Source organism: Sturnira hondurensis, unplaced genomic scaffold, assembly GCF_014824575.4.
Source record: "Sturnira hondurensis isolate 20B ecotype Veracruz unplaced genomic scaffold, ASM1482457v3 Scaffold0017436, whole genome shotgun sequence".
In the NCBI taxonomy this organism is placed as follows: domain Eukaryota; kingdom Metazoa; phylum Chordata; class Mammalia; order Chiroptera; family Phyllostomidae; genus Sturnira; species Sturnira hondurensis.
Genome location: NW_028090067.1, coordinates 19,529,759 through 19,548,580, shown reverse-complemented (window position 1 = coordinate 19,548,580; position 18,822 = coordinate 19,529,759). Strand labels below are relative to the sequence as shown.

Sequence of the window (18,822 nt, the reverse complement as noted above, 5' to 3'; positions counted from 1 at the left end):
CCTCCTCTTGGCTGGCCCGCATACCTGCGAAAGGGTCCTGCAGGGCAAATGCAAAGGGATCCCAAATGCAAAGCTCCCCCAACCCTCAGGAGAGCACATGCTGAACGGAGCTCACAAGGGCAGCGCTTGGAGCAGCGGCGAGGCCCAGGCAGAGGCTGGGGTGGGCCGGCAGCAACGCCAGGGCCCCTGGAGCCGGAGAGCCTCTAAGAGCTGGAAACTCTCCAACTCTCCCAAACTCTCCCTGGAGCACCTGCCTGATGGCCGCTCCAGGGGGAACTGAGGACCCCGGCCCGAAGGTGACCCAGCAAAGGAATCAGACTCAGAGCCTGTTTGGGCTGTACGGAAAGAGGAACCCAGAGAAGCCATTTAGAAAACCGCTAAGTTAAAATACATTTCTATGCTGCATTCTTTAAAAAGAAAAAGAAAAATCTCAGTTATAAACAAATCTCAGTTGGGAGTATGGCAGGAAAAGTTTGAGTTTAGTGGTTTGAATTAATAAGAAATATAAGTCCACAAATAGTCACCCATAGTATGGCTGCTAGAAGGGAAAATGAGAAAATAACTTCTGTTGCTCTTTTAATGTTCTTGGCACTATCACCCCATGATGACCCCCAGAATTTCACAGACACCAGAATCCACCTGACCTGCAGCCCAGGAGACCCTCCCCATAATGCATCAGCTAACTGGCAGACCCAGTGGCTGAGGCAGGAGACTCCAGGTTTAGACCCCGAGGGCTGCCACGCACCGGGCAGGCCCGAACTCCACACTCCCTGACCTTCCAGTTCTCAGTGTGCCAACGCACCCAAAGCACTACAAGTATCTTAACAGATATTATGTCTCAACAATTTAATAGCTACTAAAAAATAATACACAAAATTGAAAGGGGAAATTTTTCTTTTTCTTTTTTTTAATATATTTTATTGATTATACCATTACAGTTGCTCTATTCCCCCCCTTCTTTCCCCTCCACCCGCACACTCCCTCCCCCATCCTTCTCCCCCCCTTAGTTTATAACCACGTGTCTCAAGTTCTTTAGATTCTATATTTCCCCCACTATTCTCACCCTCCCCCCTATCTATTTTCTACCTACCCTCTATGCTATTTTCTGTGCCTTCTCCCCCCTTCTCCTCCTCCCACCCCCCTGTTTCTAACCCTCCATGTGTTCTTCATTTCTATGGTTCCACTCCTGATCTAGCTGTCCTCTTGATTTGCTTTTGTTTTAGGTGTGGTTGTTAATAACTGTGCGTTTGCTGTCCTTTCACTGTTCATATTTTTCATCATCTTTTTCTTATATAAGTCCCTTTAGCATTTCATATAATAAGGGCTTGGTGATGATGAACTCCTTGAACTTGACCTTATCTGAGAAGCACTTTATCTGTCCTTCCATTCTAAATGAAAGTTTTGCTGGATAAAGCAATCTTGGCTGTAGGTCTTTGGATTTCATGACTTGGAATACTTCTTTCCAGCCCCTTCTTGCCTGTAAGGTCTCTTTTGAGAAATCCGCTGACAGTCTGATGGGTACTCCTTTGTAGGTGACTGTCCCCTTATCCCTTGCTGCTTCTAGGATTCTCTCCTTCATTTTAGTCTTGGCTAATGTAATTATGATGTGCCTTGGTGTGTTCCTCCTTGGGTCCAACTTCTTTGGCACTCTCTGAGCTTCCTGGATTTCCTGGAAGTCTATTTCCTTTGCCAGACTGGGGAAGTTCTCTTTTATTATTTGTTCAAATACATTTTCCACTCGTGGCTGTTTCCTTCCCCCTTCTGGTACCCCTATAATCCGGATGTTGGAACGTTTAAAGATGTCCTGGAGGTTCCTAAGCCTCTCCTCATTTTTTTGAATTCTCATTTCTTCATTCCTTTCTGGTCGTTTGTTTCGTTCTTCCTTCTGGTCCATTCCATTGATTTGAGTCCCAGTTTCCTTTCCATCACTATTGGTTTCCTGGACATCTCCCTTCATTTCAATTAGTTTAGCCTTCATATGTTTCTCTAATTTGTGACTGTACTCTACCAATTCTGTGAGCATCCTAATAAATAGTGTTTTAAATTGGGCTTCTGAGAGCCTGGCAATCTGTTGGTCGCTTAGAGTTATTGGCTCTGGGACTTTGAGTTCTTCTTGAGCCATCCTTTGGGCTATTTGTGCCTGTTAAGTAGCAGGAACGGAGCCCTAGGTTTTCACCAGAGCAGGGCAACTCAGTCACTGGGTTGTGACGTCGTATGTGGGGGCGGGGTCAAAGAGGGGCAATGGCTTCTCTCCAGCACCCGCCGCCGCCGCCGCTGCTGCCGAGACCCCCACCAGCACCGCTGCCACCACCGTCACCAGGGCCACGTGCCCCGCTCCTCGGCACGCGGGTGTGCCACCGCTGTCAGCCCTCCACCACTGGGTTTGCCCCCTGGGGCCTGTGTGGTCCGTCTCACTGCTCGAGAGTGTGCGACCTTGGCCAGTCTGTTCCGCACCCCGACTAGTTCTGGGCTGCCTGCGCTCCTAGATCTGCCCTGGCTGACCCAGCTCTGCTGCTGGTTCTGCCTCTTACCGTCCTCGTTGAACGGTTCGTAGCTGTCGGACTTCCGTATAATTCGGTTTTCTGGCTTCTGGATGTGTGGTAGTTCACCAAAACTTTTGTTGTATCCAAACTTGGTTGTGGGAGAAGGCACAGTGTTTTCACCTATGCCTCCATCTTGGCGGAAGTCCGAAAGGGGAAATTTTTCACTGTTAACTGTAATTACCTATGAACGGGATACGTGTGCCTTCTCAGACTTGGCGGTTGGGTTGGACACCACCACCTTCATTTTTTGTTCCACATTGATTTTGCAGGGGTGCCACTGGAGGTTACATTTTTGAGGTCAATACAGCAATGTACTGACATTTACATGGTGCTCAACGTGAGTCGGGCACCGTGTAAACTACCCGATGGAGGTAGTTCAGTCTCAATGAGACCTCAACGACCTTCCTTTGGATAGTATCACATCGCTGTGAAGCTGACTTTGTGGAGGTTGTCTGTAACACACAGCAAGTGCTGTGTGGAAATCGACGTGGAACAAAAAATGAAGGTGGTGGTGTCCAACCCAACCGCCAAGTCTGAGAAGGCACACGTATCCCGTTCGTAGGTAATTACAGTTAACAGTGAAAAATTTCTCCTTTCCATTTTGTGTATTATTTTTTAGGTAATACACAAAACATTTCCAGGTATGGAAACACACAAAAAGACTCAGCCACTGCGCGTGTGTGGTGTGAGGGCGCTGGGGCTATTAAATTGTTGAGACATAATATCTGTTAAGATACTTGTACCAACCTAACAGATAGAACTGTTAGGTATTTCTCTTACTCCAGGCAAACCATGAAAAACCAACTGTGACACAAAGGTGCTGTGAACTGAGCAAGACAGAGAACCTCGGGCCTAGTTCACTTCTAGGGGCCCCTGGGTGCCGCAGAACCTGACTCACTGGCTTAATACACTCAGCTGAAATCAAAGCCTCTCCCTCTTTCAGAAAGTACCGTCTGGGCCTCTTCATCTGTCCCTTCCTGAGAGAAGCAAGCAGATGCAAGGGGCAGTTACTCTCCTAGAGGTCAGGTCCTCTCCTCCACCATCAGACTGAGACTGCCAGATGCCAACACACCTCATGTTCTCACGTTTATGCTGTGACCAGCACAACCACTTCCTAGAGATTTAACCCTAAGTGGGTGAAGACCATGTGCAAGGACACTCCCTGTCAGTTTGTCACAAGCAGAAATGGCTCAGTCAATGGTGGTACAAGCACATGCTTACAGTACCAGATACCTGTGTAGAATAATGAGGTAATTGAGAGAGAGGCTCATGACTTAACCAGTAGGTTCAAAAAAGCAAAACAGAAGGGACTTTCGCCAAGATGGAGGCATAGGTGGAAATACTGTGCCTCCTCTTACAACCAAGTTTAAAGTCAACAAAGTTTCAGTAACAAAAACGCAGCCAAAACACAAAAAATTGAACTATATGGAAGTCCGACAACAGCGGACCGCTCAGCCAGACTGGTAAGAGGGGCGAAGCCAGCAGCAGAACGGGGTTGGGCAGGAAAGATCTCCCAACCCAGGTGCAGAGGCAGCTGTGGGCAGATCCCAGGTGTGGGGTAGCAACAGGCAGACCCAGTGAGGGCGCAAGGCGGCAGGCTGACCGCGGTCACACATTTGTGTGCAGATAAACCAGTGATGGAGGGAGCAGTGAGACCACGCAGGCCCCAGTGGCGGGAAGCAGCAGAGGGGACTGCCACTGCCCCTCTTGGACCCCGCCCCCACATACAGCATCACAACCCAGCGACTGAGTTGCCCCACCCTGCTGAACACCTAGGGCTCTGCTTCTCATATGTAACAGGTGCGAACAGACCAAAACATGGCTCAAGAAGAACTCAAAGCCCCAGAGCCTATAATTCTAAGCAACCAAGAAATAGCCAGCCTATAAGATGCACAGTTCAAAATACTGGTGATCAGGATGCTCACTGAACTGGTCGATTTTAGTCACAAATTAGAAGAACAAATGAAGGCTAAACTAATTGAAATGAAGAGAAATGCACAGGAAACCAATAGTGATGGAAAGGAAACTGGGACTCAAATCAATGGAATGGACCTGAAGGAAGAAAAAAATGACCCAACAGAAAAATATGAAGAAACAAGGATTCAAAAAAATGAGGAGAGGCTTAGGAACCTCCAGGACATCTTTAAACGTTCCAACATCCGGATTATAGGGGTACCAGAAGGGAAAAAGGAACAGCCATGAGTGGAAAACTTATTTGAACAAATAATAAAGGAGAACTTCCCCAGTCTGGCAAAGGAAATAGACTTCCAGGAAGTCCAGGAAGCTCAGAGAGTCCCAAAGAAGCTGGACCCAAGAAGAAACACACCAAGGCACATCATAATTACATTAGCCAAGACTAAAATGAAGGAGAGCATCCTAGAAGCAGCAAGGGATAAGGGGACAGTCACCTACAAAGGAGTGCCCATCAGACTGTCAGCGGATTTCTCAAAAGAGGCCTTACAGGCAAGAAGGGGCTGGGAAGAAGTATTCCAAGTCATGAAATCCAAAGACCTACAGCCAAGATTGCTCTATCCAACAAAGCTTTCATTTAGAATGGAAGGACAGATAAAGTGCTTCTCAGATAAGATCAAATTCAAGGAGTTCATCATCACCAAGCCCTTATTATACGAAATGTTAAAGGGACTTATATAAGAAAAAGAAGATGAAAAATATGAACAGTGAAAGGACAGCAAACTCACAGTTATTAACAACCACACCTAAAACAAAAGCAAACCAAGAGGACAGCTAGATCAGGAGCAGAACCATAGAAATGAAGATCACATGGAGGGTTAACAACGGGAGTGGGAGGAGGAGAAGGGGGAGAAGATACAGAGAATAAGTAGCCTAGACAGTAGGTAGAAAATAGACAGGGGGGAGGGCAAGAGTAGTAGGGGAAATATAGAATCTAAAGAACTTGTGACACATGGACATAAACTAAAGGGGGGGAATGGTGGGGGAGGGGTGTGCAGGGTGGAGGGGAATGAAGGGAGGGAATTAGAATAACTATAATGGCATAATCAATAAAATACATTTTAAAAAAAGCAAAACAGGGTTTCTGGTACGATCATGTTAAATAAACTAAAATGCATGTATGTGTCAGTACGTGCAAGAAAAGAGTCCTGAGGAGGGACGCACCACACGGTTCACTGCTGTTTCGGCCAAATATATACGGTGGTGGGTATGGGAGCTCACGGGCAGGGACAGTTCCCAATGTGGGGAACCATGCTCAGCGGAGCCATGTTCCCAATCCTCAGCTGCCACACATGTGTCTCTCGCAAATGGGCTTCCTAATTATTTCGAAGGACAGCTGTGTCTCAGCAAAAAGGATGGAAACTCTGGTGGAATTTTTGGGATGACAAGATGAGCTCAAAATTTATACAGGAGGGTGAAGAGGAAACACTAGCCACTAAAGACAGAGGAGCGACATTTCCAGGTATGGAAACACAAAAAGACTCAGCCACTGCGCGTGTGTGGTGTGAGGGCGCTGGGGCAGACCGCAGCGTCCGGAAGCAGACCCCCCATACAAGGACCACTGGATCAGGAAAAAGCAGCCTCGGTGCAGTGGGAAAGGATAGTCATTTTATTTATTTCACTTTTAAAAAATCTGAACAAAGAAAATCATGTAATGTTAAGCCCTGACAGCACACGCATAGCAATGCCAGAACTGTGAATGAGTGGGATGAATCTAAGCCAATAACCTCCTATAAACGCACACAAATTGTGCGCAATGGGCACCCCCCCAACAATGAACAACAGAAAAACAAGTTATGCAAATCCAGTCCTTCCCCAAAGTTCATCGGGTGATTTTCTGCAGACTGGCAGTGACCACCGAGCAGCAGAGCCAGAGTACTGAAAGGGCAGGGAGAATCCGCATTCCTGGAAACAACCAGCGTCCACGTGTGCGGCACTTCCCTCCCAGATGGGCGCGGGGAATTTCCTCCTACCTGCCCAGTGGGTGGTCCTGGAGGAGCAAGTAGCAGGGCTCAGCAGGACACAAGACGACGACAGGACAGATCTGGGGCAGGGACACATCCATATGGGAAGAAAAGTAGATCTTGCACCCCTACCTTCAACTCACACAAAAGTCAATTCCAGGCGGGCTGTGGGCCTCTTCGTGGACGTACAAAACGAAGCACCCAACAGATAATGTAGGGGACTATCTTCAGGACTTGGAGGTCAGACAAGAGTTATTAAACAGGACATAAAATGTCTAACTGTAAAGGGAAAGACTAATACCCTGGACATTAAGAAGCTGCTCATCCATCGACACGAAGAGGGAGAGAACAGGCAGGCCCCCGAGGGGAAAAGACATGAGCGACGCACACACCAACCCAGGGTCACAGCCAGAGGCACAGTCAGAGCAGGCCCCAGAGACCTGCTCGGGGCCAAAAAAGCCAGGCCCCCTGGATAAATAATAGGTAAAAGGCTTGGCCAGGGTTTTCACAAAAAAGTCTACCCAAACAGCCAACAAACCACCCAAACGGCCAATGCAAAGGTGTCAAACATTATTAATCACCTGGGAAATGCAAATAAAAACCACAGTGAGATGCCAGCAGAAGGGCTAGCAAAACAAAATTGGCACACTCGTGCGTTTGGTGAGGACGCAAAACAACTGCACCCCCACACTGCTCACGGAGTGGAAGTCGGAACAACCACTTTGGAAAACGGTGACAGTGTTTGCAAAGCTGAACCTCTGACCCGGCAGTGCCATTCCTAGAAATGCAGTCAGTCGTGGATTTGTTCAGCGAGGGATGAACAGGAACATTCACTCACCACTCACAATTACCAAAAGCAGGAAACCAGGCAGAAGTCCCTCCACAGGAGTTGACCTACAGTAGATACTACAGGGATACTGCAAAGCAACGGGAACGGACCTTCTATGACTGTGCACAGCATGAGCGACGCTACACATGACACCGAGCAGAAGCCACCTGATGCCCACGGAACATGCTCTGTGACTCTAACCTCTGTGGTTCAGTACAGGCCACCCAGTCTCGGGGATCAGGGCACTGGTTACTCTGGCTGGAGAGCCTGGGGGGAGGGGCAGTTTGCTGACGGCAAGGGGGCCCAGGGAGGCTTCTGGGGTCTCGGCTGCTTTCTGTCTCTTGCTCTATCTGCTGGTTATATGGGCGTGTTCCCTGTGAAGCCACTGAACTGTGTCCTTACGATTGTGTGTACTCTTCCACGTGCACACTGTACCTCAATAAACAGTTTACAGGAACAACAAACAACAGGTAGATTACACTATGGTGACAATTCACAATAGTGGCCACCTTTGTGGGGGGCAGGGTGAGTGGGGAAAGGCTGCAGGAGGCTTCTGGGGTGATGGGAACCTTCTACTTCTTGATCTGCTTGGTTGTTACATGGGGGAGTTCACTTTGTGAGAATCCATCAGGCTATAAACATGTGCATTTTTCTCTATGTACATTATGCTTCAACAAAACTAATGTCTTCAATATACCTTCTGGGGGCAGAGAAGCCACAAGAGCTTCTCTGCCCAGAGCACTGGGAACAGAATGGAACAGAAGAGCAGCCTGGCCATGGGTTCGAGTTGCCCCGAGAGACCCTGGCCTGCCCTCGGACCAGGTCAGGACCCCGTGCGCTCTCTGGGCAGCCAGATCAGCACCAGCTCTCGTTCATGCTGCCATCCTGAAGGCCTGCCCCTCGCTGGATTCCCCGCCAGACTGTCGCTCCTCAAGGACAGGGCAAATGTCCCGCTCACTTCTGCATTTCCACTCCGAGAAGTGCCCGGCCCACGGTAATGTTTGCCGAATGACTGCTTTATCTAGGGTCATGGGAATGGGGATGAGGCACACCCTCTGTCGCCTAGATTATTGTGAGAGACTTCAGGAAACACCACTGGCACCACGGGGCACGTTCCCGTTCAGTCAGCTCCTCAGAGCCACTACTGAGATACGAAAACAAACGGACACGTGACAAACACAGTTGCGGTATCTGGCAGCCTACCTACCAGAGCAGGCGTTGAATAGAACCCGCCTGTCTCTACTGCAGTGAGAGAGAGAAAGCCCGTGAACCAGCAGGTAACAGGGCTTGTGAACCACCTGCGGCTGCCCGAGGCTGGCTCCACACCAGGCACCCTGGAGGCTCCTGACAAGCACAGCTCCCACCTTGGTCAGACCTGGCTCGCTGCAGACGTGCACCATCTTCTATTTCTGAATCCGTGACATGATCAACACAAGGTGCCCAATAACTAACTCTTTCAGCAAATAAATGAACCAGGAGACACAACCAGAAGAGTCCAAGAATTCTTATCACCATTCGAAGAGCAGAAGAGTCCATATTAACCTTTGAATACAGGTGACTGTCTCACCCAGTGGATCTTGTCTCAGAGCACTGACATGCCCTGCTTATGCTGGTGAGAGCCAAGTGGGAACGCTTCAGTCTGCTTAACTGCTCTGAGCACCTGGAAGGACCCACTGGGCCCCTCAGGCAGTCAGTGCCGCAGAAGGGAACCGAAGGGACTCACCGCCAGGAAGCCCAGGCGGCCTCCACACCGGGTCCTGAGCCCCACGGCGGCAGTCAGGTGGATCTCTGCCAGCGTGCTTGGCGGGATCTTCTCCTCTGCACACTCTGCCAGGTTCACAGCACACAGAGCCATGTGGACATCTGAACAGGCAGATCCCGCGGGGAGCTTCCCTGTGGGGGCAGACACTAATGTTGACACATTCCCCAACCCAAGGCTTTGCCTGCTTTCTCTAGCACAACCAGAGCGATAGCAGAGCTAAACAAGACAGTCCTGGATGGGGTGCTGGGCCCTGCAACTTAGCAGCTGCATGTTTCTTTCCATCTCCCAGAGGGGACAGAAGAAAACGTGTGCCAGGGCACATGTATAAATGGGAGGGCTGTGATGACAGGTTCCGTAGGGGACTCAGAGGCGCACACTGTAACAGTTCCCAAAACAGTGTCAACACCACAGCAGTGTTCTGCTAATACAGTCCCGTGTCTCCAACCTTCACAAGAGTGGTGATGAAAACCTTTAAAATTGCCTGATTTGTATTCATTTTCACTTAAACAGACACCAACACAGTACGTAAGAATGTGCCCTTTCGGAGGAAGGAGCAACACAACACGGAGCAACACAACACGGAGCAATGATGGCTACACATATCCTGGGTTAGTAGCTGGATGGCAGGAGCGGCTTACACTCCCTCCCACATGAGGGCAGCACAGCTCACCCAAGGTGGCCCTGACACCAGGCTGAAGTGACCTTACAAAGGCATGTGGGCTCACCAAGGCTCTCAGGCTTTCGCCCTGGTGCTTCGGTCCTCATGACAGGATGGGGAGGTGGCCAGGGTAAGCAGTTGTCTCACTTCGCTGAGGGACAAAGCTGAGCCTCAGGGTGGGCCTGTATCAGAGGTCCAGGCAGGGGCCAAGCCAGGCCTCCCAGCCTCCCCAGCCCTGCACTCTTCCCTCAGGGCCACTCCCTGGCCTTTTCGTCAGAGGAGGGAGACCTCAACCCCCATACTTCATTCTGCACAGGTGGTAGGTGTCCGTCTGCCCTGGAGGTGCCCCCACGCTTTCTCCTTGGAGAGAGGGAGGGTGGGGGGTAGTGTGGGAACCACGTGTTAGTTGCCTCTGTCCCCTTAGTCAGTGCCGTGCACACAGCACAGCCCACAGAACTGCAGAACTGGTGAAGGCTACACACCCTTCCATGCAAAGCCAAGACCTTCCAGAAAGCCTTTCGGGGAAAACCTCCCCCAAGGGAGCCCGATCCTCCTGCTCCCTCCACCACACTGAACTGTAATCCACTTGCTGACCTGTCTGCCTCTATTAGAGCAGGAGTCTGTTGAATGAAATAAATTATCATGTTTCACTGGATCTAAGATGTCAACAATTTTAAGTTTCATGATCGATTTAAGTGCCACTAAGGAAAAAACACTGCTGACGCACCCACGGTATGCCACTGTGTAGAGGACGCAGCCCAAGGGTAGAGACAACAATGAGAACATTTGTGTGTGCCTTAAACCGATGAGCTGCAGCTACAAGCCACCCATAGCTATGGATATGGCAGAAAACTGGCAAACCAAGCCAGGGGGGGAAGGTGGCTTGGGGCACCTTGGGGCAGCAGGCAGCGGTGTGCCTCTCACCTGTAATGTGCAGCTGGTGCAGCCTGTGATAGGCCAGGGCTGCATCCCGAGCACTGGCCTTGGCTTCGTCCTCAAAGCCCGCCGTGGTGGCTGGGGCAGCCCGGCGGCACCGGAAGACCTTCTTGAGCAGCCAGCGTACCAGGCTCAGCTTCTGCAGGCTGTAGCGGATCACATTCCAGGAGAGGCTGCAGGCCAGGTCCAGGCGGGAGGTAGGCAGTGCCCGGCCCAACACTGACAGGCAAGTTTGTAGGTTGGCGGCAGCAGCTGCAAAATCCCCCTAGCAAACAGCAGAAGGTGTGATGCTCACTAGCCTTGCTGTGGCCTTTTTATGTTTTAATAAAAAATTTTTCTTGCCCTGGTTGGTGTGGCTCAGGGGATTGAGCACTGGCCCGAGCGCCAAGGGGTTGTTGCAGGTTTAATTTCCAACCAGCACTCATGCCTGGGCTGCGGGCCAGGTCCCCAGTATAGGGCGCGTGGGAGGCAAACACACATTGATGTTTCTCTCCCTCTTTCTATCCCTCCCTTCCCCTCTGTCTGGGAATAAATGAATAAAAGCTTAAAAAAATTTCCCCTCTTCCTTCACTTTCCAGATTATCAGAGTAATACATGCTCCCTGAAGAAAATCTGGGAAAATTCAGAAAGCTATGAAAAGAAGGAAACCACCTGTACTGTCATCTTATCCCACAGCAAGAAGGCCTACTGGTGTCTCAATGTATTTTCTCCCAGACTTTTTACTATATTGGGATTGACTTGTGTTTTATCTCTGAGCAAATACTCTTCAGAGTTTCCTACAGTAGCTTTTATACATAAAATAATAACATGCATTTTAGGTAACTTATGTGACCTTTTAGGATCTCAAAGTGTGGTCCCTGGAGGTGACCAGCAGCATCAGCCCCTGGGATCTGTTAGAAATGCAAATTCTTTTTTAAAAGGTCTTATTTATTCATTTTTAGAGAGGGGGGAAGGGAGGGAGAAAGAGAGGGCAAGAAATTTCAGTGTGTGGGTTGTCTGTCACACACCCCACACTGGGGATCCGGTCTGCAACCCAGGCATGTGCCCTGACTGGGAATCAAACTGGTGACCTTTGGTTCGCAACCCACGCTCAGTCCACTCAGCTACACCTGCCAGGGCAGAAATGCAAATTCTTGACGTCCCACTCCCACCCTCCTGGGCCTGCAGAACCTGAACTTCCCAACCCTTCATGTGATTCTGAAGCCTGCTAAAGTCCGGGAAGCACAGTTTCAGCAAATACACACAACAAAATACTCTAACCAAGGATGTGGATGAACTACTCCGCTGGCCTGAGAGTCTATGGCCCTGTACTGAAGCCTTCTTTCTGTTTCACTCATCATTGGGGGTTCAGAGACTCAGGTTACTGTCTTGGGAAACTTGAAGTAATCTCTCCTCTCCTTTCCCACATCATACAGCGAGTATGAAATCTGTTCTTGTCTTCCTGCATCATTACAGGAAAGCGGATTATTATAAGGGGAAAGTGGAGACAATATACTCCGAGAGGGACAACCTCTACAGTGCTGGTGGCATTTTTCCAGCCAGGAGAAGCACCTGTATTTACAGATTTCAAAGGAGGTGGCCTTCCTTCGTCTTTCCTGTCCAGGAAGGCTGGCTGTTCCCAGGGTTCAGCTTTGGCTCCTGCCTCTTCTAACTCTCCAATCCAACTGTCCCCAGGCAACCCCCGCCCCGCTGCAGGTGCAGGGCTTCCAACACACTCTGGTCCCGACCCTTCTCAGCCCCCATGGCCTGCTGTCTGGTGGCTTCTCATGGTATAGGGCCCTCTCATGGCACTTCCAAACACCGTGGCTTAGACAGAGTCCACATTTTCCAGGCTCCTATTTTTGAGCTAATGTCATTGTCAACTTTCTTTCCATTTTACATTTCAGATCTTCCTTGACATGCCTTTCAATTCCAGGTCCTCGCCACCTCCCCCCACCGTCTCCCTTGCATTTTTTTGTCTCTCTCCAGAACCACGCTCTAAACACAGACCGAAACCTGCCTCCGGGATATATGTCCCGGGATTCTGTTCTCTGGGAACAGTCCCACTTCAAGGGGTAGGCCTCAGCAACAACACCCACACTACAGCAGCCATGCCCCAGGTACGGTGCTGGCAGACCCAGGCTGCTTCAGGAGGGGAGACCAGGCCCATGTTTTTCTGCGGCTGCTGGGTGTTCTGGTTCTTGTGCCTCCTGAGACAGGGATGTTTAACTCTTCCTTCGGGGCTGAGCTGCTCCTGAATCCTACCTGTAAACTGTCTTGTGGATTTCAAAAGAAAATTTCGAGCTAATTTTCCTGCTCAAAAATCTTCCTGGTTCTCCACAGAATTGGGGAAAAAGCCCCCAGTCAGTTACTAGTCAGAGCCCTCCCCATTTGGGCCCCAGCTACGCTACCAGCCTCAGCCCTACTCCCTCCTGGCATTCTCTACACTCCAGGCACACCCATCTATTTGCCACTCCCCAAATTTCCCATGTACTCATGCCTTTCACTCTGCTTGGCAGGTCCTTCCTGCCCCTGGATCATTCTGCTCAAGCCCCAGATTCCCTCAGCCAGACATCTCTTCTGTCCCCAAACTCCCGCAGCACTTCAGACTTCCTCTGTCATCCACGTGCGTGGAACCATTTACGTGCACAGGTGCCTCTGCTCCACTGCCCTGGGAGAGTTTAGGGGCAGGGTCCCTCCCTCCTCTCAAACCCCCGCTTTCCCCTGCAAGAACCTGCTGTGGGACTTTATTCACCCGGGTACTTAATGCAACTTGCTAAGTCACTGGCTAATCCTGGTGGAGGAAGGGGGAAGGTGAACAGCAGAACTCACCCTGGCGAGGTCCAAGTCTGCCTGCTTCCGGTGCCTCCAGAAGGTGACTGAGGAGCGCGAATGTGGCCGGATCACCGGCTCCCCATGGACCAGCAGCTTCACAAAGACACTCAGGACAATCACACCATTCACCAGCCACAAGAGGAGCGTTGGCATCATCCAGTCAAACCAGCCCCCAGAACCTGAAGAGTAGCTCTCAGTCAACCCCAAAGGAAGCTCCCCACCCCCCACCTTGGAGCAGCCCTAGGACTGTAGGGCACCTGCCTGACCCCTGGCACTGTGACAGAAAAGAGCCCACTAATTCATTTGTGGAAGGAAGGGTGGATAAAAAGATCACCATATACTAACAATGTCTAAATGCTTAGAACAGGAATAACTTGAGAAAATTCTACAATCTAAATAGGAACCCTGTAATTCTTGTCACTACGGAGCCAAGTGCCACAAAAAAATCTTTGTCAGCCAAGGGGGTTAGGACACAGGTTTCAGGACTCAGGTGAAAACACCACATCCTCTTTCAAATAGCCCCCGCCCCCATCCCTGGGGGATTACAGCAATGCGGGTTCTTGGATTATTTTGCTCTTTCTAACTAAACTCTGTTACTTCCAAAATGTGACTTATGCCAGTCCCTATCAAAAGCAAGCAGGTCATGGTCACTACCAAAACCCTTTGGGACCTGGTGGACAAGCTGAGCAGTCTGTACACAGGGCCCACCTCTTCCACAGCAAGCCACCCATGCTGGTGACACAAGGACCCGTCTACCCACCTGACTCAAGTGACAGTACGCTGCGGCCGGGGCCTGAGTATGGGTGCTGGTCCGAGTCATGGGACCCTCCCCACTGCAGCAGGGCAGTCAGGGGGTTAAAGGACAAGCACAGGAAGGTGAGGACACACAGCAGGATTCGGGAGCGGTCCACCATGCCCAGCGCTATGGGAGGAGAGTCCGGCTCATCTTTGACCTTCAACACAGGGCCATGAGGTTAGAGAGAGTGAATGAATATTGTGTGGGTTTCTACAAGATTTTACTCTTACATAGCTCAGAATCAGGCTGCGAGATTTAAACTGAAGACCACTGAGCCAGACAGGAGTAAAGCTAGGAGGAAACTGCCATTCAAGCTCAGCAGCCCTCGCCCTCTTGCCACCTGGGAAAGACCACATGCTGAAGACCAGAGGTAGACAAGCTGCGCTTTTCTCGCAGGGCTCTACCCCAACAGGGCGCACGGCATGGCTGTTTCCTGTGTGATTCCGCCATGGGTAAGACCAACCCAGTGCTGGGAGTGGAGCAGCAGCCTGGGGCTGGCAGGAGTGTGTACATCACCTGCACGGGTGTGCAAGGGAGCTTCGTGGGTGATGAAAATGCTCTGTATATTGACTACAGCGGTAGTTTTATAAATGTACATGTGATAATACTGTACGAGACTGTAAAATAGGAACACTTTACTATACACAAATTATGCCTCAATAGAGTTGATTGAAGAGCATGGATCTATACACAGGGGCTTGCCTGTTTTAAAAGCGTAACACTGCCTTTTTTCCTCCCCACTTTACAGAGGGAGGACTGGAGGCAGAGGCCTCATCCACCCGGGAGCCCCACAGAGGGAATGAGGCTGGGGCTGGATCTCCCAACTCTCAGTGTACATGGACCATTCCCCTCTTCCTCAATGTTTTAAAATCATTCGAAAACTTCTTATGATGTTGAGGCCTAGCTAATTTGATGCATATGTCATATGGCCTTTTGTTATCAAACAGGACCACATTTATAAAATATTTGAAAACAAACAAACCAGAGTTTCCTTAGTAAAACTAAGTATATGACAGTATGAACAGTTTGGCCAAAAGCATACACTGGAAGGGAGCTTTGTGCACCCAGAGTCAGAAAGTGCCAGCGTCGAAATCCACTGCAGACCCAGTGGTCTCCGCGGGTTCCCAGGAAGATCATTACACTCGAGCCTCTTTTAACCAATTCCATTAAACAGCAATTGCTGGGGGAGCTTTCTTGGTCCATTAGAGGCCCTTGGTTGGAACGCTAGTTGTTAGACTGCACACTGTAATCATTTCCAGAAGAGGGCCCAGAGGCAGCTTCATCCTAAACCAAGTGATGAACCTCACACAGTGGTCTTGCCAGGCCCATTACACGCAAGGGAAGTAATGAGGCGCCTCTAGCAATGCCCCGCGCCTGCAGGACAGCTGCTGTGTGTTTTAGCTCTGGATCTGGCCCTCAGTGTCTTGGATGGGCCCTTTCAGCAAGACCAGCTCAACAGGACTTCACTAAACCAGTTAAACAGTCTCTACTGTTTCCCCCGCAGAGTCGGTGTTCTCTTTCTTTATTGTCCAAGACTTGGCTAATTTCACCGAGTTCCTGCTCCTACCCAGCCCGGGTCCTCTAAACACCAGAGGCACCTGTCAGTGGCCTCCCCACCGCTACCTTTGGAGAGATGGGAGAGATCCAGGGGCTGGGAGACTCTGAAAGTCCATACCTTTGCCTCATCCAACAGAGGGCTTCCAGGCTCAGAGTCGATGGAGTAGGGAGAGAAGCCAGCCTGGGACCCCGAGTCAGAGGCCGGAGGGGACATCAGAAGCACATTCTGATTAAAGTCATCGATTTTCAGATCCACATCACTGTCCACCAGGCTGCCTAGGTCAATGCCCTTCAGGAGCTCTGCAAAGAAAACCCTACCTGGCAAATGGTCTGTTTTCCAGAGTCCTGCCTGGGCTGGGCAAGGGGTACATGGCCCCTGCTCCCACTTCACCCCTGGACGCACCTCATGTGCATCAGTGGGCCCTCCCCAGTGCCCGGCACTGGACTTTGCCTGCAACCAGGTCTGACAGCTCTTCCCTCAATGAGCACACTCACTGTTTTTCTGACTTGCCAGCTTCAGCACCATGTTCTCCTGGCGCAATTTGTGATTGACCTGCTGCAAGTATTTGATGTAGTCAATGGCCTTCCTCAACACGCCAGATTTGTGCATCTGGGAGAGAAATGGGTGAAAACACAGCAGCATCAGTGCACGGTGAACAGAGCGGGGGCCCAGAGCTCATGCATGACAGCAAGGAGGCCCTGGCGGGGCGGGGGGCAACCAGGTCCAGATGCTGGCTCTCCCACTGATCAGCTCTGCTATCAGGACAAAGTACCTGACATCGCTGAACCTCACTTTCCTCCTTAGGATGAGGATAAGGATAATTATATAAATCAAAGGCATGTAGTGAGGGCTCAAGGGGATAATACACGGAAAGAGCTTAGCTGCTGGCCTGGCACACAATGATACTTGATAAATTTAGCTCTATGACTACTTCCTGTAATAATCCTGGCACCAAACAAACTTTAAACAAATGACAAAAAACCAGAGCACTGCTGGACAGTTTATCTTAAGTAAAGGTATATCAAGTACCTTTCAGATTTGTAGGCTACAAAGGAAATTAAAATTTTCTCTCAAAATAGAGATGAAGAACAAATAGATAAAAAAGAAAATCTAGGTGCCAGTGTGTAAGAACATACACTCATTGAAACATCAGAAATATATTTTTAAAAAACAGCCCTGGCTGGTGTGCCTCAGTGGATTGAGTGCGGGCCTGCAAACCAAAGGGTCACAGGTACAATTCCCAGTCAGAGCACATGCCTGGGTTGCAGGCCAGGTCCCTAGTGAGGGATGCATGAGAGGCAACCACACACTGATGCTTCTCTGCCTCTTTCTCCCTCCCTTTTATTCTCTCTGGGGATACGTAGATAAAATCTTAAAAAAAAAATAAATAAACACCCCCCCCACAAATATATTAAAAAATCATCTTCCTCTATTTGCTATTGAACTTATACCAGTTCCAGTTTCTCTCTTAAGGAAGAGAGACTCTGAGCCCTAATTTGCATTCACAGGTAAAAATATAGCTAGCCACCCTGAACATAATTCAACACAAGCTAGCAATGCCATCGATCCACTTCAAGGCATACACAGTTGTGTACCTGGCCCCCCGGGAGTGGCAGGGGTTTCTCTATCTGTGACTCTGGGGTTCATGATCACTGCAAAACAGAGTCAAAGGTCTAGGAAGGCCACTGTCTTACCCAACCCACAACAGTCCACTTATACTGGTCAATATTTTGTAATCTTGAAAAACTAAAATGCTTTATTTAATAAGAAAACGGCTAATTTGCATTCACTCAGCCTGGGCCTGGAGACTTCTAAATTTCCGAAGCAAAAAAAAGGTAGAGGAAAGATGGAAGGGCATGAAACATCATTTCACCTGGCACCTACCTTGGCATCCGTCCCCATGACCAGGTCCTTCAACTCAATGATTTTGTCATTAATGGAGGAGCGATACCGCTTCTCAATGATGTTGTGCGTCGTCCGTCTTTCTCCTTCTTTGGGGGGCTCGAGCTGCTTGACTCCTCCAGGAACCTGTTTAATGGGCACTTTCTCTTGCCCCATCATCACAGGCATTGTGGTCAGAATGGTCCCACTGCTGCCTACCAGGGTCTAAAATAGGCACAGACACAGGGCAGTTACCCCTTGGTTGGTCTGAGTAAAGCGACCTCACCAGACAAACCTGAGGACTGTCCATGTGGCACCAGCTGGTACCGCTCTGGGTGGTCTGAGACCCATTCTGGGTTAAGTCCGAGGAGCCACAGGATCTCAGTTCCTATGCCTCTTTCGGACTCACTGTTCATAACTCACGCTTCACTAGGACTAATGTAGGTAAAATTGTCTTAGCCTTTGGTTTGGGGATCCAGAAACAAGTCAGATGACTTCTGTTTTCCTGCTGAACCACCATCCATCTCTGAACTGAGCTTGCATGCAGCACCACCGAACCACTCTGGCCCCAGGGAGGACTTTTTCCTAGAGTATGACACATTCTCCCCTCACGTGACAATGAAGTAACTTACTTATTTCCTTATACTCTGCGTCCATCAAGAAGCTCAAGGGCAGAAGTGACACTCTCATCAGGGCGTTTTCATTAAGTAAACAGGCCAACCATAGACGCTTCCCCGATTTCTCCCCTCAAATTTGCTTTTTCCTCTCTGTTTCTATTTGTACTAATTTTTGTTTTATTTTGTTTCAGAAATGGCCTCAAATACCCAAATGACCAATGCACAAATAAAAAGGTGTTCAACTTCATTAGTTACCAAGAAATAATTTGTACGTAATAAAAACCACACATTTTGGTGCAGCGGGCGACATGTTCCATGATTCGGAGAGCGAGGGTGGCCGAACCCACTCCAGTCTTTAAGAAAACCGTAACTGTTGAGACTTCCGCCAAGATGGAGGCATAGGTGGAAACACTGTGCCTTCTCCCACAACCAAGTTTGAATACAACAAAGGTTTGGAGAACAAAGACACAGCCAAAGAACAGAAAATTGAATT

The 18,822-nt window shown here is 49.6% G+C and overlaps 1 protein-coding gene across 1 annotated transcript in view; it reads right to left on the bottom strand.

Annotated features, from left to right (window-relative positions):
* SREBF2 (sterol regulatory element binding transcription factor 2) overlaps positions 1–18,822 on the bottom strand; it is a 61,520-nt gene that overhangs the window by 12,952 nt on the left and 29,746 nt on the right. Inside the window, exons 5-11 of the mRNA XM_037068004.1 lie at positions 17,716–17,937; positions 16,326–16,440; positions 15,949–16,130; positions 14,238–14,430; positions 13,475–13,656; positions 10,652–10,928; positions 9,031–9,200 (exon numbers count right to left, since the gene is read on the bottom strand). Coding sequence (XP_036923899.1) covers positions 9,031–9,200; positions 10,652–10,928; positions 13,475–13,656; positions 14,238–14,430; positions 15,949–16,130; positions 16,326–16,440; positions 17,716–17,937 — 1,341 coding nt within the window. The remainder of the gene's footprint in view (positions 1–9,030; positions 9,201–10,651; positions 10,929–13,474; positions 13,657–14,237; positions 14,431–15,948; positions 16,131–16,325; positions 16,441–17,715; positions 17,938–18,822) is intronic.